The following is a 25,068-nucleotide window of genomic DNA, read 5'->3' on the forward strand; positions in this document are numbered from 1 at the left end:
GAGCCCTAAAATTATTTTGCTGTGGGGACCAGTAACATCTAGTTACGCCACTGGTATATAGTCCTCCAAGAAGCCAGCACTCTCGAAAAATAGTTTCAAACGCCTGGGTGCAGTATCGACAGTTCCGATCTCCACATGCACAAATAAGATCCGCACTCACAGGACTTATGAAAATTATAGAAAATTTATTGCAAGAGTCTGCAATAAATTTTCTATAATTTTCAGAAGTCCTGTGAGTGCGGATCTTATTTGTGCATATATATATATATATATATATATATATATATATATATATATATATACACACAAAAGGGGACGACTACACGTACGTTTTCAGCGTGATCCAACTCGCTGCGACAAAATGCATGCAACAAATCGCATGCGCCGAAAATAAGGTAAGATAGAAATGTTAGATGAAGTCGCATGACGCGACATGACTTTTGGATGTGACTGCATCTAACATTTCTATCTCTTACCTCATTTGTGTCGCATGCATTTTGTTGCAGCACGTCAGATGCAACGAAAATGTCCGTGTAGTCCTACCCTCAAAAGTGTAAAAATAGCCAATTGAAATATCAGCACGGAAACATAAAACTCCGAGCATTAAGTATGAAGCTGCGAATAAAGTTAAGCTGCAGCTCACCCGATGGACAAGATGAACTTCAGACACAGTCTGTGGAATTAAATGAATGAAGGTAAAATCTGCTAAATTCGCACTCACCAATGACGGCAGATTGCTCGGGTGCCATGCCCCAAACCCGTATCTTAAGGTGAGGATACAACCAGAAAAAATGAGCCAGCCGGTAAAGTTAAAATAGACTTTATTCTGTATAACAAAAAATACACGTCCTAACGCGTTTCGTATCCGTCAACTCCTTCATCACGATTACTAATAAATTAATGATTTAGTTCCAATAAATTCTGATCTAACGCACATATTGCGTACTTTAGCATTTAGTGCATGTTTACTTGCTTATTTATCACTTATGAAGTGTTTAAAACTTAAAAATTTAATTTTATGTGCAGCATATTTATGGATTTTTTTTATATATACATCTTTTGTAATTTAAATGTAGTAAATTTATATATTTTCACAAAGACATTGTTGCAGGTTGTAAAGCTAAATTGATTTCAGGTCTCTCCTGCAGTTTCAACTTCCACTGCAGCTGATGTTTCACATTAACTAAATTGGTATTAAATTGGTAACATAGGGTTAAACCCCAAGAGGGTTAACCTTAAAGGACCAGTAACGTTAAAAAATTCAATTGTTTTAAAGTAATAAAAATATAATGCAGTGTTGCCCTGCACTAGTAAAACTACTGTGTTTGATTCAGAAACACTACTATTGTTTATATAAATAAGCTGCTGTGTAACTATAGGGACAGCTATTCAAAGGAGAAAAGGCTCAGGTTACGCAGCAGATGGCAGATAAACTCTGTAGAACATAATGTTATCTGTTATCCATTACTTATCCTGTGCCATATAGCTGTTTTTCAATTTCCGCCATTGCTACTCAGCAGCTTGTTTATATGAACTATAGTAGTGTTTCTGAAGCAAACACATTAGTTTTACCAGTGCAGGGCAGCGGTACACAATATTTTCATTACTTTAAAACACTTTCAGTTTTTGGTGTTACTGTTCCTTTAAAGTGATATCCTTTTAATATGTTTAAATTTTTGTAACGGTTTTCTCTGCATTTGTGCCTATGATTACGTATCAACAGATACGAAACGCGTTAGGACGTGTATTTTTAGTTATACGGAATAAACTTCTATTTTAACTTCACCACTAGCTCCAGGAGTGCGTGCTCATTTTTTTCCTATTTCTAATTCTGTGGGACACCAGCGACTGGATTCTTGGGCACCCCCAAACTCCATGGAATACTTTGTATGGCTACAATTGTCACAAAGCGGCTATACACGGATACGTCCAAACTAAAATAATCTCAGAGACATACTACGGAAGGGATATGTAAATTAATTTATTCTATACAATACAATTCATAAGCTCACCCCCCCATTAAACTAATGAGAAGCAGATAAAGGGGTTCCAGGCACAATTAATACAAAGACTTGTCAGTGGTTAAAATGGTTTATTCCCTCCAGAGAGGAAGAAATGGCGGACACCAATGCAGTAAAAATTATATTAAAGGGGAAGCTCACCTTTAAATTAACTTTTAGTATTATAGAATGTTCTTAGCAGCTCGCCAACTGGTCTTTTTATACTCTTTGAAAAGTCTTCCTCATATGTTCCTTAACAGCTTTCAAATGGGGGTCACCGACCTCAGCAGCTAAAATATGATTGCTCTGTAAAGCTATTATTTTATTGTTACTTTTTATTGCAGGTATGGGACCTGTTATGCAGAATGCTCAGGAGCCAGGGTATTCTGGATATAGGATATTTCTATAATTTGGATCTTCATACCTTAAGGCTACTAGAAAATCATGTAAACATGAAATAAACCCAATAGGCTGGTTTTGCCTCCAATAAGTTCAGCTTATTTAAGTCACTGCCTGGTTGCTAGGGTAATTTAGACCATAGCAGCCAGATCACTGCTGAAATTCAAAAGTAGAGAGCTGCTGAACAACAAGCTACACCACTGAAACTGACCAACTGCATCCGAGTCTGCGTCATGCTGCAGAATAATTTAAATGTCAATTGCCCCTTTGAATAGAGAAAATGACTGGACAGTATGAAAGTGTTTTGGGCTCCGGAGCGAATGAGAATTCAATGATGAAACAACCCTCCTTGTAACTGGTTTCTCCATAAAGGAAGTGAATGGCACAGACGATTGGATGGGAGGAGTAACGGGTGCTGGAGGGGTCAGTACGAATATAATTACACACAAGGCAGCTTCCATGACCCCCTTGAAAGTACAAACGTTGCACTCGTAGGAAAGTTCAATGTCCGTAAGACAATAAATTGCAAATGACCCTCTTCTAAACCTTTTCCATGACCAATCAAATCTACAGGACATTCAGAGTCTTCTTTACTGCAAATATAATATCCTTGACTTGAGGAACGCAGTTCTCTTCCAGGATCTTGGCATAAGGCATCGGGACATCAGTGCCGGTCACACGGACCACTGGGGCATCAAGGTAGTTGAAGGCTGGGCCTGGGAGTGGAATGAACAATTAAAAACAATTCGGGAAAAAAAAAACAAAAAAAACATACTTCTCACATGTTAGGCATGTGCTGCCTGATAAGACCAGGGGATGTCCCAGAATTCCACACTGAGGGGCATGTTTACTAACATTGGAGATAAATATCTGGAGAGATTTCTGGAGATGTTGCCCATAGCAACCAATCAGATCTTTGCTTTTGTTTTCTAACTTGGCTGTGGCTGTTTAAATCTAATTGCTGATTGGTTGCCATGGGCAACATCTCCAGAAATTTCTCCAGATATTTATCTCCAATGTTAGTAAACATGCCCCTGAGCCTGTTGTGGAATCAGATACAGAAACATCTCAGTGACCCCAGCCAGTATTTATTTGCTGAAACACAACTAAGGGCAGAGACACACGGTCCGTTTCAAGGAGATTAGTCACCAAGCAACAAATCTCCTATTCTTCGGGGCGACTTATCTCCCCGAACTGCCTCCCGCCAGCTAGAATGTAAATAGCCGGCAAGATTGCACTCGGGAGTGCTTCATTTTCCGAAGTCGCCCGAAGTGAGGACTTACATTCTAGCCGTCGGGAAGGCAGTTTGGGGAGATTAGTGGACCGGAAGAATAGGAGATTTGTCGACAGGCCGACTAATCTCACCGAATCTGACCGCGTGTCTCTGCCCTACTGACTCTTTTCTATTAATACAAGGAGATTCCTCTTATTAAAAGAAATAAGCCTTTAAAAGAGAAGGAAAGGCATGTTTTACTGGGAGGTGCCAAAAGTTAGACACCCCCTAGTGATGATATTTACTTATCTGAAACCCCGGGCCGGTGCTCCTATCAGGAACTGCAATGACCCAGGATTATTTTGGTGCACACCACAGAGCGATCCTCTTCCTGCTTCTACTTTCTTCTCACGGCTGTGCATGTGCAGTAGAGTGAAAAGCTGAACTTTAAAGGAGGGTTCGCCTTTGAGTTAACTTTTAGTTAACTTTTAGTATGATGTAGTAATGTTCTGAAACAATTTGCAATTGGTTTTCATTTTTTATTATTTAAGGTTTGAGTTATTTAGCTTTTTATTCAGCAGCTCTCCAGTTTGCAATTTCAGCCAACTGGTTGCTAGGGTCCAAATTCCCCTAGCAACCATGCATTGATTTGAATAAGAGACTGGAATATGAATAGGAAAGGCCTGAATAGAAAGATGAGTAACAATAAAAGTAACAAGACATTTGTAGCCTTACAGCGCATTTGTTTTTTAGATGGGGTCAGAGAAACCCATTTGAAAGCTGGAAAGTCAGACGGAAAAGGCAAGTAATTATAAAAACTATAAAAAAATAAATAATGAAAACCAATGGAAAAGTTGCCTAGAATTGGCCATTCTATTACATACTAAAAGTTACCGAAAGGTGAACCACCCCTTTAACGAAAAAAAGTTGCTATTTCGTTGCACTGCGTATGCGTCTGTCCCGGGAAATTTGAAGAAAGCAGGAGGAACAGATCACTCCGTGGTGCTCGCTGGAATATCCCGGGTCAGTGCAGTTTTCTGCTGATAGGAGCACCGGCCCGGGGTTTCAGTTAGGTCGATACAATAACTTTGGGGTGCCTAACTGTTGGCACTCCCCCTCGTATAACATACCTTTCCTTCTCCTTTAAGATCTGTGCAATTGCCAAATGAGCGAATCTCTCGCGCTATACCAACCTTGAGGTGGGCAGATGGATTCGATTGCTGGGCCCTTGGGAAAAATCAAACCTGCCTATCAACATCTGGCTGATTTTCAGGCCCATCACAGGACCCCATGTACGGGCAGATAAGCTGACAACTGTGAAATCTGTGTATGACCACCTTTAGGGGTCATTACATTCAATCAACAGTACAAAAAAAAGCTGGACAGAGACACAGAGAAACTGAACCTTTTGTAGATATCAGGGTTTTAGATTTAAGCCATAAGTGGTTGTTATCAAAGAACAAAGATGATAGAACATGACACTAGTACAGAATTGCTGTGTTGTAGAAGAAGCTCAAGGTTAAAGGTCATTCTGTTATTAGAATGTAGAATGTTTGCACAGAACAAGGAATGCATCTGTTGTCTCATGTCACAAGTATTACTAGTGCAAGGCCAAGAAAGACACACATAGTTTCAGAAACTACAGAATAGATACCATTCTGGACACTGAGCTGACACAGTAGTTGCACCTTATTTGGCTTTTGTACTGAGACTGTGAGTCTGTCCCTAAGATGGAAATAGTGACACAGTTATGCTAAAACAAGAATGATGATTGGATGCCTCTGGATCAGCCCCATAGAAGAAGAAATGGTTAAAAAGTCATCTGTTGTATTGCTAATTGTTCCCTCAATGTCCTCACGAGCTTTCAGGACGTATGAGCTATAATTTAATACTCTGTATTATATTACTCTGTATTAATGTATATCTCAAATAAAGCTGTCTGGTTAAAATCCAGAGTGAATCTGAATGGTTCAAGTCAGGCCCAGGGGGAACTTCGGGGCCAGGCTTGATTTGAGTAAGTATTTATTTAAATCCAAGAGAGACTTACTCATTGTGGGTGAGAATCATATATCCCTAGTGGAGAATCATATAGATAGACGAGCGACAATATATACAAGAATATATTATATATTATACATAAATTTGAATACAACATCTATCCGACACCAGTAACATAAGTGTAATCTGGTTTTTGCCCAGGGGTCTTCCTGGATGTGCAGTGGGATTCTTAACGATTTATCCCTGGTTTTTGGTGGTCTGACTGGGAGGCAATATAATAGCATATAGGGTAGCATTGCTCCTGAAACATAAAAGGCTGAGCAGTCTAGCTTACAGATGCACCCACCTTCCATGATATTGGCACAGATTTCAGCACCTACTCCAAACTGTGGCCAACCTCCTTCTACCGTCACCAGATGATTTGTTTTCACAACGCTCGCCTCGATGGTTTCAGTGTCCATGGGCCGAATCGTACGCATGTTTATTACCTTTAAGAAAGAAAAAAAAAACAAAAAAACACAACAACTTGAAAGGTGAAGAACCCCCTTTAACACTTTTTTCCAGTTCAGTTGGTTTCATTTAGTTCACCAAAAATAAGACTTTTTCCAATTACTTTCTATTTTCAATTTGTGACGTTTTTCTAATATTGAACTGTAAAGTTAAATTTTTCACCTTTGAAAGCAGCTTTGGCATGGAGGTTGCCGACCCTAGAAACTAAATTGATACATTTCTTATCGTTGTCCCTGCTGAGCAGAATCCCTGGGTTTCATTACAGGCAGCTGTTAGAATTGATACAATAGTTGCTAATACTCCAGAGATGCTGCTGAGAAATGGATCAACTAAATGTAGCAAAAACTGCTCCTGAATTAACGAGCTGCCAGACAAACACCAGAGACACGAACATTAAACTTTACACTTAGATTTTGAAAAAATGGTAAGTAATTGATAAAAGTCTATTTCTGGGGAACAAACTGAAAAGTGTTTGGAAGGTGAACAATCCCTTTAAGGTAAATGACACTGGCCAATAAGATGACCCTACAGAAAATGATCAAAGGCCTTAATTACAGCCGCAACTTTGTATGATACAGATATTACATGAAACTGTACCACACATAATGTTCATGCAATGTTAATCCAATCACAGGACACCCACATCTTCTGCTGTCTAAGGCACTAGACTAGAATGCTCGAGACCTGGGGTTTTCCGGATAACGGATCTTTCCGTAATTTGGGTCTTCATGCCTTAAGTGTACTAGAAATGTATTTAAACATGAAATAAACCCAATAGGCTGGTTTTGCTTCCAATGAGGATTAATTATATCTTAGTTGGGATCAAGTACAAGCTACTGTTTTATTATTATACAGAAAAAGGAAATCATTTTTAAAAATTTGGATAAAATGGGAGTCTATGGGAGACAGCCATTCCGTAATTCGGAGCTTTCTGGATATCGGGTTTTCAGATAAGGGATCCTATACCTGTACAAGGTGCTGTGTGCAAATGAGAGGAGGTTTAGGGACCTCCAGTCAACTATAGGGCTGCTGTAACTGAACAGATTCCTCTTACCTCACAATCTATTCCTTCCTTTTCCAACACGCTGGCAGCCTCCAAACAATGGCCAACAGAGCGGGAGTGAGAAACCAGTGTTATCTGGGATCCTGTGATAAGTAAAATAAGAGAGTTGTGATGTATGACTAAGACCCAACGAGCTCTGGACTACATTCTTCATTAGTTTGGTTATAAACCAAACCAGCTACTACTTTCATAATCCACAATTGATTTTGTGCACATTCCACAATTTGTACAGGCTGCAATAAAGCACAGGGGCCGGTTCCTGCTGAATTGAGCTTAAGCTCTTCTGCCACATTTTTAGGACATCACTCTGTACAGGCTGAGAGCAAACTGTGGACACATCTATACTGGAATTGACTATTTTGGATTCGGCCGAATTCTTCGTGAAAGATCCTGCCGAATACCGAAACAAATCCAAATTTGCATATGGAAATTAGGAGTGGGAAGGGGAAAACATTTTTTAATTCCTTGTTTGGTACAAAAAGTCATGCTTTTTTCTTCCTGCACCTAATTTACATATGCAAATTAGGATTTGGTTCGGCCGGGCAGAAGGATTCGCCTAATCCGAATCGTGCTGAAAAAGGCAGAATCCCAAACCGAATCCTGGATACGGTGCATCCCTATTACTTTGTATTACTTATCTTTCTATTCAAGTCCTGTTTATCTTTCAATCCATTCATATCTGGTTACTAAGGTAAATAGGACCCCAGCAACCTGAAGCTGCTACATAACTGAAGATATAAATGTATAATTATTTCCATTTTCCTATAAAGTCAATTTGCTATTTTTCATCCATGACTTGTCTCTGGCCAGTTAACTTGAACCTTCCCTATCCTATGGCACTCCTGTTGTGTTATAATCATTTAATAAGAGGCCATATGGACATATAAATTGAACACACCATGAAAGAACTCGTATATTTTTTCTCATAATGGGTACAGTGGTATAGAATAAAACTATTTGGTGCGTCCCTACAAAGTAATAACAAAATTGTTGCTTGCAGTGTTTTTAGCTGCTGGGGGTCAGTGACCCCAGACAAGCATTCCGCATGTTAAATTGCAAAGAATAAGTTATTTTCACTTAAAGTGAATTCCTCCTTTAAGAGAAATAAACTAGAGATTAGTGTCATTGTATATTACCAGTTGATTGGCTTTGCTCTTTTTATATCTGACAGACCTGCATTCCTGGCAGGATTTTACTGGCTTGTTAACGTTGGTTTAACCTGTGAGTTGCTAGATTGCTGCATCCATGCAAGAGTTACTACATGTATGGGATCTGTTATCCAGAATGCTTGGGACCTGGGGTTTTCTAGATAATGGATCTTTCTGTAATTTGGACCTTAAGTCTACTAGAAAATCATATAAACACGAAATAAACCCAATAGGTTGGTTTTGCTTCCAATAAGGATTAATTATATTAGTTATATCTTGGAATCAAGTACAAGCTACTGTTTTATTATTACACAGAAAAAGGAAATTAAAAAAAATTGATTATTTGGTTATAATGGAGTCTGTGGGAGACAGCCTTTCCGAAATTCGGAACATTCTGGATAACTGATCCCATTCCTGTAGTGGCTTGCTGGTAAAGGCTTACCTGGCCGCTCGATCTTTGCTTTCCCAATTGGAACGACAAAGTCTTTAGACTGAACCTCCTCGGATAACTCAAAAGGGACACCGTACATCAACTCATTTTCCAGGAACACCACTAAAAGAAGAAAACAGATTAGAACCTATTGCAACAAGAGGGTTTTAGTGCAGGGTAACAAGGGCACCCCAGTGACAAGGAGGCATTTAACTGCCAAGGGAGCTTTCTGCCAATGGGAACACAGTTTGACTGGAGCCTACAACAGATTGCTGTGAATCACCAACCTTTAAAGGGGAACTATCATGAAAATGTAATTTAAGCTTTGTCATACTGAAATAAGAAACTTTCTAAATACAATCAAATATTCTCCATTGTTTTTGAAATAATCAAGTTTATCTTCACTATCCCTCAGCATCTATTTCTCTTCATTCTGTCTTCATTCAGGAGTTGGGTGTCAGATATTCATTGACAGTTAGATCCAATACATCTTATGGGGGGCTCCTTTTGCCTAGAAGATGTATTAAAGCTCACTCTATTAAAATCACCAGACATCATGTCTCTCTACATGCAGAATTTGTGCAAAAGGCAGTTATTTTGTTAGATTTTATTTGTACTGGAAGCAGTTATTAGAGCAAGATCTAATTGATCTGCTAGGAAAGGAAGCCCCCCCGATAAGATATGTTGGATCTAACGGGCAATGAATATCTGACACCCAACTGCCGAATGAAGACAGAATGAAGAGAAACAGATGCTGAGAGAGGCAGTGAAGATAAACTTGATTTCAGAAACTCTACAGAATTTTTAATTGATTGTATTAAGAAAGTTTCTTATTTCAGTATGATAGTATGCATATTTAAAGGACTAAGATTTTAGACAGAGAGGAAATTAATATTTTTAAGCTTATCTTAATCATAGACCAATTTAGGACTTAACCCCCAGTAGACCGGTTAGTAATGCAGTACAATAATTATCATAAACATGTATAAAATGGCAATATTTATTCACAACCATGCCAACAAATATTCAATTAAAAACACATTTAAATACCATTGGTAATACCAGTAAGAGAAGGGGCCCCTCCTATAGTTATATACAAATTGCTACATCCAAAATACTAAAAGGTACTTTGAAAATGTCTACAATAAGATTATACCTTATAAATAAATAACTTATATAGTTGCATCTTATTAAACGACAAAGTGTTTCACCATATTAAGCATTAGTGATAAAAAAAAGTTGTTATAATAATTAGAAGGCATTAGTCTCTCAGCACTATTTAAATATGCATTGAGCAAACAAAACTTAGCACCTGTACATAAGGAGTGCTCAGTACATGTGGAAAACACCCTCATTTGCTGTATTTTTAATTAAACAAAATATGTCATATAAAAGACAATATATTTAAATTAAAAACAGACCTGGATTATCATCCCGAATGGAAGCTTTAAGGAGACCTTTAGCATCCTCCGCATTCCAAGGACTCACCACCTTAAGCCCCGGGCAGTGTCCATACCAAGCGGCAAAGCACTGCGAGTGTTGGGCGGCCACCCCAGCTGATGCCCCATTGGGTCCCCTGAAGACTATGGGGACCGACACCAGCCCACCAGACATGTAGTGGGTCTTGGCAGCAGAGTTGATCACCTGGTCGATGGCTTGCATGGATATATTGGCCTGAAGCTGTGGCCTAGCTTCATGTGGTTTTTTAATAGCACCCCATACCCACCCCTTAAAACTAATGGTGGTCCTACGCTTTTAAATGTGGGCGTTGGTTTTGGCAATCACTCTCTCTTAAAAGCCTTTACTGGCGGGGGAGGATTCAGCCTTCAAATTGAAACCAATGCTCAACATACACTGAACACAGGTAATGCTATTATGCAGAGAAACATTTCTTTTTAATAAGTAAGTTAGGGACCGCCATATGGGGTTTACCTTGACGTGGTATGGTGGCTTTTCAATTTTATGATCATAACTTTGGTAACTAAAAACCCCTGTTTTGTAAACATGCACTTGCATTTATACTGAATTACTTATGAGACAGGGGCCCAGGGAAGTGCATTGTAAGTAGCACTTCCATTATATTTAAATATATTTTGATTTAGCCTTGAGTGCTTCCACAATTTCCCTCTAATATAGTATATTGGCCTGAAGCTGTGGCCTAGCTTCATGTGTTTTTTTAATAGCACCCCATACCCACCCCTTAAAACTAATGGTGGTCCTACGCTTTTAAATGTGGGCGTTGGTTTTGGCAATCACTCTCTCTTAAAAGCCTTTACTGGCGGGGGAGGATTCAGCCTTCAAATTGAAACCAATGCTCAACATACACTGAACACAGGTAATGCTATTATGCAGAGAAACATTTCTTTTTAATAAGTAAGTTAGGGACCGCCATATGGGGTTTACCTTGACGTGGTATGGTGGCTTTTCAATTTTATGATCATAACTTTGGTAACTAAAAACCCCTGTTTTGTAAACATGCACTTGCATTTATACTGAATTACTTATGAGACAGGGGCCCAGGGAAGTGCATTGTAAGTAGCACTTCCATTATATTTAAATATATTTTGATTTAGCCTTGAGTGCTTCCACAATTTCCCTCTAATATAGAATTTTTAATTGATTGTATTAAGAAAGTTTCTTATTTCAGTATGATAGTATGCATATTTAAAGGACTAAGATTTTAGACAGAGAGGAAATTAATATTTTTAAGCTTATCTTAATCATAGACCAATTTAGGACTTAACCCCCAGTAGACCGGTTAGTAATGCAGTACAATAATTATCATAAACATGTATAAAATGGCAATATTTATTCACAACCATGCCAACAAATATTCAATTAAAAACACATTTAAATACCATTGGTAATACCAGTAAGAGAAGGGGCCCCTCCTATAGTTATATACAAATTGCTACATCCAAAATACTAAAAGGTACTTTGAAAATGTCTACAATAAGATTATACCTTATAAATAAATAACTTATATAGTTGCATCTTATTAAACGACAAAGTGTTTCACCATATTAAGCATTAGTGATAAAAAAAGTTGTTATAATAATTAGAAGGCATTAGTCTCTCAGCACTATTTAAATATGCATTGAGCAAACAAAACTTAGCACCTGTACATAAGGAGTGCTCAGTACATGTGGAAAACACCCTCATTTGCTGTATTTTTAATTAAACAAAATATGTCATATAAAAGACAATATATTTAAATTAAAAACAGACCTGGATTATCATCCCGAATGGAAGCTTTAAGGAGACCTTTAGCATCCTCCGCATTCCAAGGACTCACCACCTTAAGCCCCGGGCAGTGTCCATACCAAGCGGCAAAGCACTGCGAGTGTTGGGCGGCCACCCCAGCTGATGCCCCATTGGGTCCCCTGAAGACTATGGGGACCGACACCAGCCCACCAGACATGTAGTGGGTCTTGGCAGCAGAGTTGATCACCTGGTCGATGGCTTGCATGGAGAAGTTAAAGGTCATAAACTCACAGATGGGCCTCAGTCCAGCCTGTTTATAAACAGCACAATCTCATATCAGAGAACATCCAAATTGCACCATAAACAGAGTGGAAATGCAAGTAACATTATGTACTTACCATGGCAGCACCTACAGCAATTCCAGCAAAGCCTATCTGTAAAGAACAAACAGGTTCATTATACAAACTGCCCGGGACTAATTCATATATTCTGAATACAGACTACATTACGGTAGTGTTGTGTGTTATGTCTTGGTACGGACAGAATTTGTTCACAGGGTGGGGGCAACTATATGCAGCAATTCACTCTCTAGGGAACAAATAATTAATCACATACAGATATCAGTTGGCAATGCTATTGGTTCTATGTCACTGGCAGACAACAGAACTATATGGCTTGAGTTTAGTATCCCAGACCCCCGGCATTTATACAAGTCCTTCATACACATTCATACCTCAGTTATGGGTGTATCCATAACTCTCTTGTCCCCATACTTTTTCCAGAGCCCCCGACTGATCTGAAAGGGAGACAGCAATTATTTATTATTATTTCACATATATATGATTAATGTGATCATTTCCATTTTTATTTACTGCTGAGGAAACTGTACCTTATAGGCTCCATCATACTGCGCCACCTCCTCCCCGAGCAGAAACACCCTTTCATCCCTCTCGATTTCTTCATCCATAGCCTGGTTTAATGCATCACGTACAGTCACCTGCAAACACACATAAGGCTTAACTCCGAATTATCAGAAGCAAGAATGAGTTTGAAGCAATTCCCATGGATTATATGACACAAACGTATATTTTATGTCTATGCTGCAAACCAAGCCCTGACTGTCAATCTGTGGTTTGTGGCAAATGACAGAGAGGCGGCTGTAAAATGTCATGGACATTCACTGGTGGGGGGCAGTTTGTAGTGATAGAAGACCAGGAATCAGCAGTGCATATTCTGCACAATAGTAAGAAAACACCAATAAAGGGTGATTGCAGACTAAGCACTGCTGATTCCTAGGGGTCCATTTACTAAAGTGCGGTAAAAATATGTGCACAAAATATAGACAAATTTATCGCCGAATATGTTTGGCAGTTTATTAACCTGCGGAAAATATGAATTAGCGATTTTTTTTGCAAGAATATGTGTTCGCCACTTAACGCTACGTACACATTAACGCCGGGTTTTCTAAACAGTGAAATGTGCGAAAGACAAAATTAACGCCAGAATATTAGCAAAACTTTACCGCCATCCATATAGTGGCGGTAAATTATTTTTTAGCCAGAGTATTCTCAAAGGGACAGGAAATATCCCATAACACCTTGTTTTACCCATCATTCTGTTCCTGTTGCCATTCCTGACAGGAGAAGAGAGAAGTGACAGGATAATTATTCTTTTGTCTGCTGCTACAGCAGCTTTTTCAGCTGAAAGAAAAATTATGGCTAGGATGGACCAAAGGCTTTGTCAGCCTAGATTAAACTACATTTATATGATGCACACAGATTGATTGGTAAAACTTGTTTATGAATTTTTTTTATTTGATTATATGTTTGATTGGGTGAAATCCGTTTACTGTGTTGTTGATAATATCTATAAAGTTTAACAGTTTTGAAGATACATATCTGGCTATAAATCATGCCATAATAAACACCATAAAACAAGACTATTTTATAGCATAAATATTCACAAACTTAATTTGTTGCCAGAAAATTCGCAACTCGCAGAAATTACCGCTAACCTAAGCTGCTTCATTAACGTAGTTACCGCCAATGATTGCAATGACTTCTGAGCGCATCAAAGTTTAGCAAACTTAGTCGCTGAGAATAATTTGGCGGAAACATATAGTCGCATTTACCGCGCTTTAGTAAACGGATGCCTTAGTCTGTTTCTACAATTTTGGTTAGCTATCACATGGTGGATGGTGTGTGTTGGAAACAGCAGGTCCACATCTAAAGGATTTTTTTCACTAAGCTACTTTTGAATTAGGCTATTTGTGGTGGGTGGAGAAATTATTTATAGATTTGATTTGACTCCTGCAGCAGTGACATCACAAAAGGGACGGGGTGGCTGCAAGTCTATACATTTAGGCCTCAGAAGCCGGCAGTACTATATTTTCTGCAGCAGACGGCCCGAACCCACCTGTCTCATGGGTTGTTATCCAGCACATCACTAACTGAAATGTCAGGGCCTAATGTGAATCCCAGTTCAGACCTGCAGCTAGGGTTGCCATCTGGTTGCTATTTTACTGGCCTGGCTGGTAAAAATGATGGTTGATCCCAATATTATTAATAGAGAAAAAAAAAGAAATATATATCGGAAGGCAGCTATTTTTTTTTTACAGAAAAGGTGGCAACCCTACCTGCAGCAATGTGCTCATAACCCCATGAGATTGAATCCCAGAGAACCATCAGAGTTCTGTTCGACACAAGATTCTTATAGTCTGGCACAGACTCAAAGCAAGAGGCCCTGCAACTCCTAATTGGTCAGACGCAGGAGTTATGTATAGTGATACAGAGTATGACACAGCAGCATGAGAATAAACAAGACCTTACTTTTTAAGTAACATTCCAAAACACACTTATTAAATGTTAAGGTGGCTATAGACGAAAAGATCCGCTTGTTTGTTGACATCGCCAAACGAGCCGATCTTTCCCCGATATGCCACTAACGGGCATTGCATATATCGGAGGTTACGGGAACGGTATATCATCAGTTAACGATTAGAGCGGAATGGACTCCGACGGGATCGGTCGGGACAAAATCAAACCTGTCCGATCGACCGATCTCCACCAGACGAGAAATGTCGGGACTCTCGACACACACGGTCCGAAAATCATACGAATCCTCGATTGGTATGATAGGATCTTTGCACCTATGGCCAGTTTAATCGTTGCTGAAGTCAGGGTCTGCCTGGCTGTTCCGACTCCTGAAACAATGTAGCACAAGCCAGCTGTTTGCAGGAGAACTAAAGTCCCACATTGGTGCTTTGAAAACACTATGTTTCCATGACAACGGCCTTAGCAGTCCCTGCTGCTGGCTACACTGTCTGGTTAAAGGAAAACTATACCCCCCAAACAATGTAGGTCTCTATAAAAAGATATTGCATAAAACAACTCATATGTAAAATCCTGCTTCACCTAAATAAACCATTTTCATAATAATATACTTTTCTAGTAGTATGTGCCATTGGGTAATCATAAATAGAAAATTGCCATTTTAAAAAATAAGGGCCGCCCCCTGGGATCGTAGGATTCACTGTACTCACAAACATACCAACAAACCATACATGTTAGGTCACATGAGCCAATTAACAGACAGAGTTGTGTCTTTTGCTTCCTCACTTCTTCCTGTTACAGTTAGAGTTGAAGTATTTCTGGTCAGGTGATCTCTGAGGCAGCACAGAGACCATCACGAAATGGTGGCTCAAGGCAAGAGATGTAAAAGGGCAATATTTACTTAAATATATATTCCAGTTTGGTAAGATTCTTTAATATGCCACTTAATATGATATGAACTATCTGTTGCTTAAGTGTTCATTTTGGGGGGTATAGTTTTCCTTTAAGGGGAAACCCTGCAAGGTGACACTGGGGGATGGGATACTGTAGAAGAGGCCGGTTCTCTTCACATGACATTGGCTGTGAGCAGACAAGATCCACTGAGGTGACACTTGTGCAGGTTACACAGTCAGAGGGTCCCAGCAGACAGCACAGGCCTCACAGGAGGGAGAGGAGTCAGAGAGACACAAGAGTTACCTGTAAGGCGGCCGGGCCGCTCCTGTGGAAACTTCTCTGTAGGAACACGGACACCGAGCTCTGTGGGAGACACAAGGGAGAAGGAAGAATTCAGTATCCGTACAGTATAACGATAATGGACCGAACTGCCGGTCTCCTCACCTTCCCTCCGCAAAACAAGCTCCTGAGCGCCGCCATCTTACTTCTGTCCTCTGGACTAAACGTCGCCCTTCCAGAACGCTACTGCCAATCAAAATCTGCCCTCGGCTCTAATCGGTCACCTGACGCCGCACGACCAATGAAAAGATAGGCGTGATTGTTTTACTGCGCTATGCTTGACACGGCCCCGCCTACACTGAGATGGTGTAACGGGGAAAGGAAGGTTGCTGCGCAACGACCAATCAGTGAGAGGCATAACTCGTAAGGGTAGTCGTGAGGGACAATTGTATGAAGTAATCCTGTCGCTTTGGAGGAGAGCGCTGCCAATGGGATGATTCATGCGAAGGGTGTGCGAGTGGGTAGGTAGAAGGCTGCGGGAAGAGGCCACAGTGGGATTACTGGGGCGTGGGGGGAATGGGATATGGTGGCTGCGTGTGGGAGAGCGGGGGCTGGAATGTAGAATGTCTGAAGCGGGGCCTAGGAAAGGCGCAGTACCGAGTCTGCTCGTAGGGAATGTGCAGAGCGCTGAGGCCTCGGCAGTAGGTGGAGCTGCCGCTTTATTTGTTTCACTTGACAGTGAGTTGGGAATGAGCGTGAGACGGACTGTCCCCCCCATATAGATGGATTGGTAGAGCCCGGGGTAGATAACGTCACACACAGGCGCGTGAGGGGAATAATAATAATGAGAGGAGTGCAGTAGGAATGTGACTGATAATCAGACGTGTGCAGGGGCAGACGAGACTGCAGTGCGCGCGCAACTGATTAATCACGGATTGGGGGTTTAGTACGTAACGGGGGGCGGGGCGGTGGGAGGAGATCACGAGTGGGCGGGTTGGCGGGAGCTGTAGGCCTTGGTCAATATTCCCCCGTGCCAGGGACCAGGGTGACTGTGTGTGAGTGACAGACTTGCAGCATCGGGAGCAGGTGAGGTTCGGGCGCAATAGTCTGGTCTGTAGGGGTCGCTGGGATCCTCCTGTAGGGTTGTCAGTTGGTTTGGTCCGTTCTGTGTCCCTCAGGCCGCATTGGGGATCCTTCTGATGTCCCTGTCAGTCTAGTTATAGGGCGCTGGGCAGTCTTATTCCAGCCTCTCATATTGCCTTTCCCTGCAGCTCGGACCCATACATCTGCCTCTCTCTAATCATTTGTATCTCTCCTGTACCCCCTGCTCTTATGTCTCCTCCTTCCCATTAACCCCCACTGACGCTCCTCTTCCTAATGCCTCCTGCTGTTATTTCTCAGTACACTAAATGAGAGATGCTAGTTACCTCAAACCAATGCCAAACAAACTTTCGATCGAAGCCTTGGGGTGCATCTCCGCCGTACGTGCAACTATATCAATCCACAAAATAAAGTTTTCCAAGGAACGATCCAGACTGCAGGATTAACTGCTCAATTAGGTGTTTATTGTTCACCACAACATGTTTCGAGTCTCCAAGGACTCTTTGTCAAGTGTGTCACTTGACAAAGAGTCCTTGGAGACTCGAAACATGTTGTGGTGAACAATAAACACCTAATTGAGCAGTTAATCCTGCAGTCTGGATCGTTCCTTGGAAAACTTTATTTTGTGGATTTATTTCCCAGTACACACACACTGCTGTTACTATTACACACACACACGCACACACACACACTGCTGTTACTATTATACACACACACACACTGCTGTTACTATTACACACACACACACACACACACACTGCTGTTACTATTACACGCACACACACACACTGCTGTTACTATTACACACACACACACACACACACATTGCTGTTACTATTACACACACACACACACACTGCTGTTACTATTATACACACACACACACTGCTGTTACTATTATACACACACACACACACACACACACTGCTGTTACTATTACACACACACACACACACACACATTGCTGTTACTATTACACACACACACACACACACTGCTGTTACTATTATACACACACACACACTGCTGTTACTATTATACACACACACACACTGCTGTTACTATTACACACACACACACACACACACACACACACACACACTGCTGTTACTATTATACACACACACACACACACACACACACACTGCTGTTACTATTACACACACACACGCACACACACACACTGCTGTTACTATTATACACACACACACACTGCTGTTACTATTATACACACACACACACACACACACTGCTGTTACTATACACACACACACACACACACACATTGCTGTTACTATTACACACACACACACACACTGCTGTTACTATTATACACACACACACACTGCTGTTACTATTATACACACACACACACTGCTGTTACTATTACACACACACACACACACACACACACACACACTGCTGTTACTATTATACACACACACACACACACACACTGCTGTTACTATTACACACACACACACACACACACACACTGCTGTTACTATTATACACACACACACACACACTGCTGTTACTATTACACACACACACACACACACACACTGCTGTTACTATTATACACACACACACACTGCTGTTACTATTACACACACACACACACACACACACTGCTGTTACTATTACACACACACACACACTGCTGTTACTATTACACACACACACACCACACTGCTGTTACTATTACACACACACACACTGCTGTTACTATTACACACACACACACTGCTGTTACTATTACACACACACACACTGCTGTTACTATTATACACACACACACTGCTGTTACTATTACACACACACACTGCTGTTACTATTACACACACACACACACTGCTGTTACTATTATACACACACACACTGCTGTTACTATTATACACACACACACTGCTGTTACTATTACACACACACACACACTGCTGTTACTATTACACACACACACTGCTGTTACTATTACACACACACTGCTGTTACTATTACACACACACACACACACTGCTGTTACTATTACACACACACACACACACTGCTGTTACTATTATACACACACACACTGCTGTTACTATCACACACACACACTGCTGTTACTATTACACACACACACACACACACACACACACTGCTGTTACTATTATACACACACACACTGCTGTTACTATTACACACACACACACACTGCTGTTACTATTATACACACACTGTTACACACACACAACACTACTTACACTGCTGTTACTATACACACACAACACACACACTGCTGTATACACACACACACTGCTGTTACTATTACACACACACCATGCTGTTACTCACACACACTGCTGTTACTATTACACACACACACACACACACACACTGCTGTTACTATTACACACACACACACACTGCTGTTACTATTACACACACACACACTGCTGTTACTATTACACACACACACACTGCTGTTACTATTACACACACACACACACACTGCTGTTACTATTACACACACACACACTGCTGTTCCCCTTCCCTGTGCCTCACTGCTGACATGCACTAACAATCCAGGTGTCGGTGCTGAGAGCAGCATCAGGGAACAGTTGAGCCCAGTCCCAGGACATTACCCCAATGGGCTTTGCACTTTGTACCTTGTCTGAATCACACACTTATGAGACAGGGAAGCTGACACACAGCACTGAGGCCTGTGGTTATTTGCACAGCTGAGAACATTGTGTGCAAAGTACAAAAAAATGCCCAAAAATTGCAAATTCTGGCTTCGAAAATTAGCCCACTGTCTCATAGTCCTTGTGTAAGATCTAGTAGGTACAATGCATGGTTGCTAGGGGAATTTGGACTCTAGGAACCCAACTGCTGAAATTGCAAACTGGAGAGCTGCTGAATAAAAAGCTAAATAACTCAAAAACCACAAATAATAATAAATGAAAACCAATTGCAAATTGTCTAAGAATTCCACTCTACATCATACTAACAGTTAATTTAAAGATGAACAATCCCTTTTAAAGGAGAAAAATGAATGTTTAAGGCTGATGAATAAAAGCAGGGTAAGAAAGTGATATATATGCATTTATATATGACATATGTTCAGTGTCAGCCGTTTAGGCTCTATAGCACAATTATTTTAATGATTACAGCAAAGAGCCTGGTGTGATTCACACTTCTCTCTATATATAGCAAGGAATGGATAAAGCAGGGGCTTCTCGTGTCACCCACGGAATAGCATTAGCACCTCTCTCCCTTTCAGCCCGTTGTTGTTCTTGCTCCAGATAGAGGTGCTTTGTGCGGTTATTCTTGGGATCCGTATATTAAGCAGCGTCTGTACATCTGTCTTCCAGAAGCCGGACGGAGAGAAGAGTGTATGCGTTCCTCAGCGGTAAAGCGTTTGCTCGCAGCAGGTCAATCCTTTGAACAGATGGATAATGGAGACTGGGGGCACAGGGTAAGTGTTGCAGTCGGGGTACTTGAGTCACCCTTTGTTTTGGTTTCTGGGTTCTGAACATGGAAGGGGTGGTAGAAAAGCGTTTGATTGGCAGGAATGTTGTGAGTAACGTTATCTCTTGCATTTTAGATGACTGATCCAGTCACACTGAATGTAGGCGGCCATGTCTACACCACCTCCCTCTCCACTCTGACTCGCTATCCAGACTCCATGCTGGGGGCGATGTTCAGGGGGGATTTCCCCACGGCTCGGGACTCCCAGGGGAACTACTTCATTGACAGAGACGGGGCTCTTTTCCGGTACATCCTGAACTTCTTACGGACATCAGAACTGACTGTGCCGGTTGACTTTAAGGAGTTCGATTTGCTCCGCAGAGAAGCCGATTTTTATCAAATTGAGCCTTTAATCCAATGTCTGAACGATCCCAAACCCCTGTACCCCACGGACACCTTTGAGGAAGTGGTGGAACTCTCGAGTACCCGGAAGCTGTCCAAGTATTCCAACCCCGTGGCGGTCATCATAACGCAGCTCACCATCACCACCAAGGTGCACGCCCTGCTGGAAGGCATTGCCAACCATTTCACCAAGTGGAACAAACACATGATGGACACGCGGGACTGCCAGGTCTCCTTCACGTTTGGACCGTGCGATTACCACCAGGAGATCTCTCTCCGCGTCCATCTTATGGAATACATCACAAAGCAAGGCTTCACCATCCGAAATACCCGGGTGCACCACATGAGCGAGCGCGCCAACGAAAACACCGTGGAGCACAACTGGACTTTCTGCCGACTGGCTCGTAAGACGGACGACTGACTCCCATGGTTCTAATGTCTGTACGGCTCAAACGCAGTGTTACCCGATGACTTTGTGCCCTGTTTTTTTGTTTTCTATTTGTACAACTATTTATTAACAGCCATTTTGACTGGATCATAAGCTGTGTGTGATGTTACGTCATAAGACATTCCCAGCTTATCCATCGTGTATGCATGTGCCTGTATGGAGGAGACTTTCTATTGTAATAATGACTCGTTCCGCTAAGCTTTACTGTCAGCTAAACAATACAGACTGCCACATTGCTGTTGCTTTAACTCTTAATGTTAGTGAGCTCCGTGTGTGGCTGTGCAGCACTGGTGAGATTTGCCTGTATAAACTCGGCCCCTTGGGAAGCAAAGGAGTTTTATTCTCTAACATTCCAGCCTCTAGTTGTAATTTGTGGAGGCTGTGCTATTGCTTGCTGGATGCAGCATGGTGAGCCATTGTGCTATAATGTTCTTATTTGGATAATACTGCTCTACAGTCACATGTACGTGTCGGATACTAATGATCGTCCCTTGCTCCCTTTTTAACCAGGACTCACACTACGTAGTTCTAAATCCTGTGGCTGATTTCTGCGCAGCTATAAATATGCACCTAAATAACCTTGTAGCTAGCCATGGAGAATTTGGATTTTATTCACGTACCCGTATTTTCAAGTACCAGATCAATAATTTTGGTGTTCATGTTAAAACAGAACCAAATCCCTATTGAAAAACTGCAGTCACTAGTGCTTTAAAATGGTATTTGTGGGTTTGGGTTAATTTAGACCAGGGCTCCTGAACCTATTTCACCAGTGAGCAAAACTCAAATGTAAAAAGAGTTGGGGAACGACATAACCATGCAAACTGTTCCTATTTGGCTCCTCCTACAGGAGTCTCTAATTGGCAGTATAGCTGGTTTTTATGCACCAAAACTTGTCTCCAAGTCTGGAATTAAAAACTAAGCATCTGCTTTGAGGCCACTGGGAGCAACATCCATTGGGTTGGTGAGCAACATGTTGCTTGTGAGCTACTGGTTGGGGATCACTGATTTAGACTTACCAGCAATGATTTGACCAAGCTTAACTCTTTAGTGCTGGTAGATCAGCTGACACCAGAACCAAATCCTGGTTTCTGTACATCTTTAATTTATAAAAGGAGAAGGAAAGTCGTTTCACACTTGAGTGACCTGAAACCCCAGGCTGCACCAGCCCGGGGGTTATTCCCGCGAGCACCACGGAGTGATCCTCTTCCAGCTTCTTCTTTCTTCAAATTTCTCTGGGCAGACTTATGCGCAGTAGAACAAAATAGCAACTTTTTAGTTTAAGTTCAGCTTTTCACTCTAATGCGCAGCTGCGCGAAGAAAGAGGATTGATCCTTGTGCTCGCTGGAATAACCCCAGGCCGGTGCAGTTTTCTGCTGATAGGAGCACCGCCCTGGAGTTTCAGGTAATTAAATACATTCACTTGGGGATGCCTAACATTTGGCACCTCCAAGTGTGAAACAATTTTCCTTCTCCTTTAAACAAATAGGGCCGCCATTTGTTTTTAAAAGTGCTGTAGTTGCTTTGGAATGGAATACTATATATCCGGTAACCTTTTCAAATTACAACTGCGCTATCCCCCGCCCCCCATTTTATATGAATAAACTCCTTTTTAGTAAAGCGGGTGCTGTGCAGGGTTGTGTAGGGCCCACATTGCACATCAGATAAGCTATGTAGCATTGGTGATAAACAGTAGTCACAGCATTTATGGCTCCCCACACACCTACAGGATGAGAACATCCAAAAAACAGGACTTTTGCTGCCAAATTATATTTTATTTTCAGTACACACAGATAGGATATTATGTATATCTTGTTTCAGATACACAGAATTTACAATACTAATTTTGGGGCAAAATAATTTTTTTTTAAAAACAAATAAATAAATAATTTGAAGACACCTGTAATCATGGGAAAAATATTCCATAGTGTCCAGCAGCCATTACAGGTATGGGATCCGTTATCCGGGAAACTCATTATCCAGAAAGCTCTGAATTACAGAAAGGCCACCTCCCATAGACATTATAATCAAATAATCAAAATGGTTAAATAATAATAAAACAGTAGCTTGTACTTGATCCCAACTAAGATATAGTTAATCCTTATTGGAGGCAAAACCAGCCTATTGGGTTTATTTAATGTTTACATGATTTTCTAGTAAACTAACGGTATGAAGATCCAAATTAAGGAAAGGTCCAATATCCGGAAAACCCCAGGTCCTGAGCATTCTGGATAACCGGTCTCATACCTGTATCACAAAACTGACTATGATATAGCATATCCATATAAATACGGTTTTATTTTCTGTACTTTGTAATACTGTTCAGACCCATCTCCTATAGAGTGCAGAGGGTTTAAAGGGGAAGATAAACCTAAAATTAACTTGATGACCTAGTAGTAGTAGTGCCATTCATCTTTCTGTTATGCAGCGCTCTCTTGTATGGCTTCTAAGTTCACACACCCTGGCAACCAGACTCTAGAAGAAAAATAGGAGAGGTCCTGAAAAACAAATCTAGCTGTACACTTTTGGAAAGTAAATATTAGGACATTTTAGACCACTCCTGATCTGCCCCCAGCCAATATACCGGTACCCACCCCAAGCACCGTAATTTCTCTGTGTGTTAAGCATTTACCAATTTCTCATCACTTTACTCTGGGAATGGAGATCAGTATTACAAGGAAGCAAATAGTCATTTGTACAAAGTGAATGAACTGTTTCTATGCAGAAAATGAATTCTGACCAAATAAACCTTTAGTGTCACCAAGGAGTGGTGTCCTGTTTGTGTATTATTTTGTCATTAGATCATTATTATTACAGTTATATATAACATTTTATACAATTTTTGGCCATTCCGCCTCATGCCACTGGCCTACCCAAAAGCCTGTCCGTTAGCTGTAACCCCATCTGGATGTCGAGTCACTTGTTCCTAAATATACCTCTGGTTAGAAAAAAGTGATCCTTTATATATCATTTCTGTTAAAGGAAAACTATACCTCCCAAAATTAATATTTAAGCAATAGATAGTTTATCATATTAAGTAACATTTTAAAAAATCTTACCAAACTTGTATATATATGTAAATATTGCCCTTTTATATCTCTTGCCTTGAACCCATTTCTAATGGTCTGTGTGCTGCCTCAGAGATCACCTGACCAGAAATACTGCAGCTCTAACTGTAACAGGAAGAGATCACCTGACCAGAAATACTGCAGCTCTAACTGTAACAGGAAGAGATCACCTGACCAGAAATACTGCAGCTCTAACTGTAACAGGAAGAGATTACCTGACCATAAATACTGCAGCTCTATCTGAAACAGGAAGAGATTACCTGGCCAGAAATACTGCAGCTCTAACTGTAACAGGAAGAGATCACCTGAGCAGAAATACTGCAGCTCTAACTGTAACAGGAAGAGATTACCTGGCCAGAAATACTGCAGCTCTAACTGTAACAGGAAGAGATCACCTGAGCAGAAATACTGCAGCTCTAACTGTAACAGGAAGAGATTACCTGGCCAGAAATACTGCAGCTCTAACTGTAACAGGAAGAGATCACCTGAGCAGAAATACTGCAGCTCTAACTGTAACAGGAAGAGATTACCTGGCCAGAAATACTGCAGCTCTAACTGTAACAGGAAGAGATCACCTGAGCAGAAATACTGCAGCTCTAACTGTAACAGGAAGAGATTACCTGGCCAGAA

General features: G+C 41.0%; 2 protein-coding genes across 5 annotated transcripts; one reads left to right on the forward strand and one right to left on the reverse strand.

The window, feature by feature from the left end:
* Positions 1 to 1,961: 1,961 nt before the first annotated feature.
* On the reverse strand, positions 1,962 to 16,294 carry pdhb.L (pyruvate dehydrogenase E1 beta subunit L homeolog). 3 transcript variants are annotated; one of them, XM_041589186.1, is made up of 11 exons: positions 16,135 to 16,294; positions 15,994 to 16,053; positions 12,855 to 12,962; positions 12,699 to 12,761; positions 12,364 to 12,399; positions 12,213 to 12,275; positions 10,183 to 10,405; positions 8,774 to 8,884; positions 7,175 to 7,266; positions 5,957 to 6,098; positions 1,962 to 3,115 (listed from the first exon to the last, which is right to left on the reverse strand). In XM_041589186.1, the coding sequence occupies exons 1-11, from the start codon at positions 16,168 to 16,170 to the stop codon at positions 2,967 to 2,969; spliced, it is 1,083 nt and encodes a 360-aa protein (XP_041445120.1). In that variant the 5' UTR covers positions 16,171 to 16,294; the 3' UTR covers positions 1,962 to 2,966.
* Positions 16,295 to 16,311: 17 nt separating this feature from the next.
* On the forward strand, positions 16,312 to 24,134 carry kctd6.L (potassium channel tetramerization domain containing 6 L homeolog). 2 transcript variants are annotated; one of them, XM_018240375.2, is made up of 3 exons: positions 16,312 to 16,490; positions 20,427 to 20,530; positions 20,660 to 24,134. In XM_018240375.2, exons 1-3 carry the CDS (start codon positions 16,463 to 16,465, stop codon positions 21,344 to 21,346), a joined length of 819 nt encoding a protein of 272 aa, XP_018095864.1. In that variant the 5' UTR covers positions 16,312 to 16,462; the 3' UTR covers positions 21,347 to 24,134. The 2 variants fall into 2 exon arrangements, with proteins under 2 accessions (XP_018095864.1, XP_018095865.1); XM_018240376.2 differs by lacking the exon at positions 16,312 to 16,490 and adding an exon at positions 16,934 to 17,055.
* Positions 24,135 to 25,068: the final 934 nt, after the last annotated feature.

Source organism: Xenopus laevis, chromosome 4L (genome assembly GCF_017654675.1).
Source record: "Xenopus laevis strain J_2021 chromosome 4L, Xenopus_laevis_v10.1, whole genome shotgun sequence".
Lineage (NCBI taxonomy): Eukaryota > Metazoa > Chordata > Amphibia > Anura > Pipidae > Xenopus > Xenopus laevis.

Bases quoted from the DNA above. Each gene is read 5' to 3' on its own strand.
- pdhb.L (XM_041589186.1), bottom strand. From the start codon at position 16,170: ATGGCGGCGCTCAGGAGCTTGTTTTGCGGAGGGAAG. The intron at 12,963-15,993 runs GTAACTCTTGTG...GTGTGTTTGCAG, and splicing joins GCGGCCCGGCCGCCTTACAG to GTGACTGTACGTGATGCATT. The intron at 8,885-10,182 runs GTCTGTTTTTAA...TTCTTCTTTTAG, and splicing joins CATTCGGGATGATAATCCAG to TGGTGTTCCTGGAAAATGAG.
- kctd6.L (XM_018240375.2), top strand. From the start codon at position 16,463: ATGATTCATGCGAAGGGTGTGCGAGTGG. The intron at 16,491-20,426 runs GTAGGTAGAAGG...TCTGTCTTCCAG, and splicing joins TGCGAAGGGTGTGCGAGTGG to AAGCCGGACGGAGAGAAGAG. The intron at 20,531-20,659 runs GTAAGTGTTGCA...CTTGCATTTTAG, and splicing joins ATGGAGACTGGGGGCACAGG to ATGACTGATCCAGTCACACT.